Below are 3,239 nucleotides of genomic sequence, written 5' to 3' on the forward strand. Positions count from 1 at the left end.
AAAAAAAAAAAAAAAATGAAAAATTAGCCAGGTGTGGTGGCGTGTGTGTCTGTTGTGGGTGTGTGTCTTCCACTGGCATCTAGCGGGCAGAGGTGAAGGTGCTGCCCAACATTCTACAAAACGCAGGAGAGCTCCCCACAGCAAATAATTATTCGGCTCAGTTGGTCATCCTGAGGTTGCAGAATCCTTGTGTGTAAGCCATTATTATTGTTTTTGTTGATATTATTAAGAGGTAATCATGGCTGGGCAAGGTGGCTCACTCCTGTAATTCCAGCACTTAGGGAGGCCGAGGTGGGTGGATCACTTGAGGTCAGGAGTGTGAGACAAACCTGGCCAACATAGTGAAACCCTGTCTCTACTAAAAGGACAAAAATTAGCCGGGTGTGGTGGCGCACACCTATAATCCCAGCTACTTGGAAGGCTGAGGCAGGAGAGGGACTTGAACCCAGGAGGTGGAGGTTGTAGTTAGCCAGGATTGCGCCACTGCACTCCAGCCTGGGTGACAGAGTGAGATTCTGTCTTAAAAAAAAAAAAAAAAAAAAGACTGGGCGCCGTGGCTCACGCCTGTAATCCCAGCACTTTGGGGGGCCAAGGCGGGCGGATCACGAGGTCAGGAAATCGAGACCATCCTGGCTAACATGGTGAAACCCCATCTCTACAAAAAATACAAAAATTAGCCGGGCATGGCGGCGTGCGCCTGTAGTCCCAGCTGCTAAGGAGGCTGAGGCAGGAAAATGGTGTGAACCCGGGAGGCGGAGCCTGCAGTGAGCCGAGATCGTGCCACTGCACTCCAGCCTGGGCGACAGAGCGAGACTCCATCTCAAAAAAAAAAAGGGTAATCTTGCATGGTTGCTTGTGACCTTAAGCAATTTAATCAGCCCAAGCCTCTGTCTTCTCATCTGTGCAAGGGGTATGATATGCCTATGCATATGAATACCTATTGGCACATGATATATGGCATTTGGAAACCTCTTAGTCCAGCATCCAAAACATAATAAATGCTCAAAGTGAAGTACAGTTGATCCTTTAATATCATGTGTTCACATATATCATTCATCCTTTCAAGTTTAAAAAAATTGGCCGGGCGCGGTGGCTCAAGCCTGTAATCCCAGCACTTTGGGAGGCTGAGACGGGTGGATCACGAGGTCAGGAGATTGAGACCATCCTGGCTAACACGGTGAAACCTCGTATCTACTAAAAATACAAAAAAACTAGCCGGGCGCGGTGGCGGGCGCCTGTAGTGTCAGCTAACCGGGAGGCTGAGGCAGGAGAATGGCGTAACCCGGGAGGCGGAGCTTGCAGTGAGCTGAGATCTGGCCACTGCACTCCAGTCCGGGTGACAGAGCGAGACTCCGCCTCAAAAAAAAAAAAAAAAAAAGTTTAAAAAAATTGAGATGGGCAGGCCGGGCGTGGTGGTTCATGCCTGTAATCCTAGCACTTTGGGAGGCTGAGGCAGGAGGATTGCTAGAGGCCAGGAGTTCGAGACCAGCCTGGGCAACATAGTGAGACCCTTGACTCTACAAAAAATAAAGTAGCCGGATGTGGTGGCACATGCCTCTAGTCCTAGCTACTTGGGAGGCTGAGACAGGAGGACTGCTTGAGCCCAGGAGGTTGAGGCTTCAGTGAGCAATGACAGCACCACTGCACTTCAGCCTAGGTGACAGAGCAAGACCCAGTCCCAAAAAAACAAAAGAAAAGAAAATACAATAGTCACGGGATGCAAAACCTGAGTATACAGAGGGACAGCCGTTTGTATCTGCAGTTTCCACAGGGCTGACTGCAGGACTTAAGTATGGAAGGATTTTGGTATACTCGGATCCTGGAACCAATTATCTGAGTATACCCAGGGACAGGAGTTTTGTTTGTTTGTTTGTTTTGAGATGGAGTCTTGCTCTGTTGCCCAGGCTGGAGTGCAGTGGCAGGATCTCGGCTCACTGCAGCCTCCACCTCCAGAGGTCAAGTGATTCTCATGCCTCAGCCTCCTGTAGCTGGGATTACAGGCACCTGCCATCATGCCCAGCTAATTTTTGTAGTGGCGGGGTTTCACCATGTTGGCCAGGCTGATCTTGAACTCAGGCGGATGACCTCAGGTGATCCGCCCACCTCTACCTCCCAACGTGCTGGGATTACAGGAAAGAGCCATTGTGCCCAGCCTCACACCTGGCTAATTTTTGTATTTCTAGTAGAGACGGGGTTTTACCATGTTGGCCAGCCTCAGGCTGATCGACGACTGCATTCTTACAATATTAAGTTGATGAGGCCGGGCGCGGTGGCTCACGCCTGTGATTGCAGCACTTTGGGAGGCTGAGGCGGGCAGATCACCTGAGGTCGGGAGTTCGAGACCAGCCTGACCAACATGGTGAAACCCCGTCTCTACCGAAAATACAAAATTAGCCAGGTGTGGTGACACATGCCTGTAATCCCAGCTACTTGGGAGGCTGAGGCAGGAGAATCTCTTGAACCCGGGAGGCAGGGGCTGTGATGAGCCGAGATTGCATCATTCAACTCCAGCCTGGGCAACAAGAGCGAAACTCCGTCTCAAAAAATAAAAGTTGATGATTGCAAAAAAGGTCTTCCCTCTGGGATATTGCACCCACCCAGTAACTGTGTGTCTGTCCACTTCACCTGCCTGCCAGAGGGTGACCGGAAGGCTTTTTTTGAGAGCTCTCAGTGGAACATCAAGAAGAACCAGGAGACCATCAGTCAGCTCCGTGAGGAGACTAAGGCACTGGAACTAAAGCTGCTGGACCTGCTCAAGGTAAGGGGCGCAGGGGTGGGTGGAGGGTTCCTGTGGCAGGGGTGGAGGGGGGCAAGGAGGTAGCACCTGGCCTCAGGTGGAAGAGGCATGCTGAAAGGTGACTGGACTTTCCTCCTTGCAGGGAGATGAGAAGGTTGTCCAGGCAGTGATTCACGAATGGAAGTGGGAGAAGCCATACCTGAAGAACAGGACAGGCCAGGTTTGCCCACCCTCACCCCACCTCCTCCTTCATTTCCAGCCTGGGTCCCCTCACCTATGAACTCCAGGCTCACCCTCTCCAATCCTTCCTGCACAGCAGCTGCCATTCATATGCTCATTCAATTAAATCTTTATTACTAACTGTCCTTGTATCTGGCATCCTGGCATGGTAGTAAATGCAGTGGAAAAGCAGACCAAGTCTCCACTTTTAAAAGTTGCTCATATCCTAATAGGGAAAACAGGTTTAAAAAAAAAAACCACAGCCGGGCGCAGGGGCTCACGT

General features: G+C 50.8%; 1 protein-coding gene across 3 annotated transcripts in view; it reads left to right on the forward strand.

The window, feature by feature from the left end:
• CCDC151 (coiled-coil domain containing 151) overlaps nucleotides 1-3,239 on the forward strand; it is a 28,934-nt gene that overhangs the window by 9,988 nt on the left and 15,707 nt on the right. For 2 of the 3 annotated variants that reach the window (XM_011954795.1, XM_011954794.1), the window contains exons 2-3: nucleotides 2,637-2,758; nucleotides 2,880-2,957. In XM_011954795.1, coding sequence (XP_011810185.1) covers nucleotides 2,637-2,758; nucleotides 2,880-2,957 — 200 coding nt within the window. The remainder of the gene's footprint in view (nucleotides 1-2,636; nucleotides 2,759-2,879; nucleotides 2,958-3,239) is intronic. The other variant, XM_011954796.1, reaches the window with a different exon arrangement.

The sequence above is a fragment of the Colobus angolensis genome, unplaced genomic scaffold, assembly GCF_000951035.1.
Source record: "Colobus angolensis palliatus isolate OR3802 unplaced genomic scaffold, Cang.pa_1.0 Scaffold39, whole genome shotgun sequence".
Taxonomy (NCBI): domain Eukaryota; kingdom Metazoa; phylum Chordata; class Mammalia; order Primates; family Cercopithecidae; genus Colobus; species Colobus angolensis.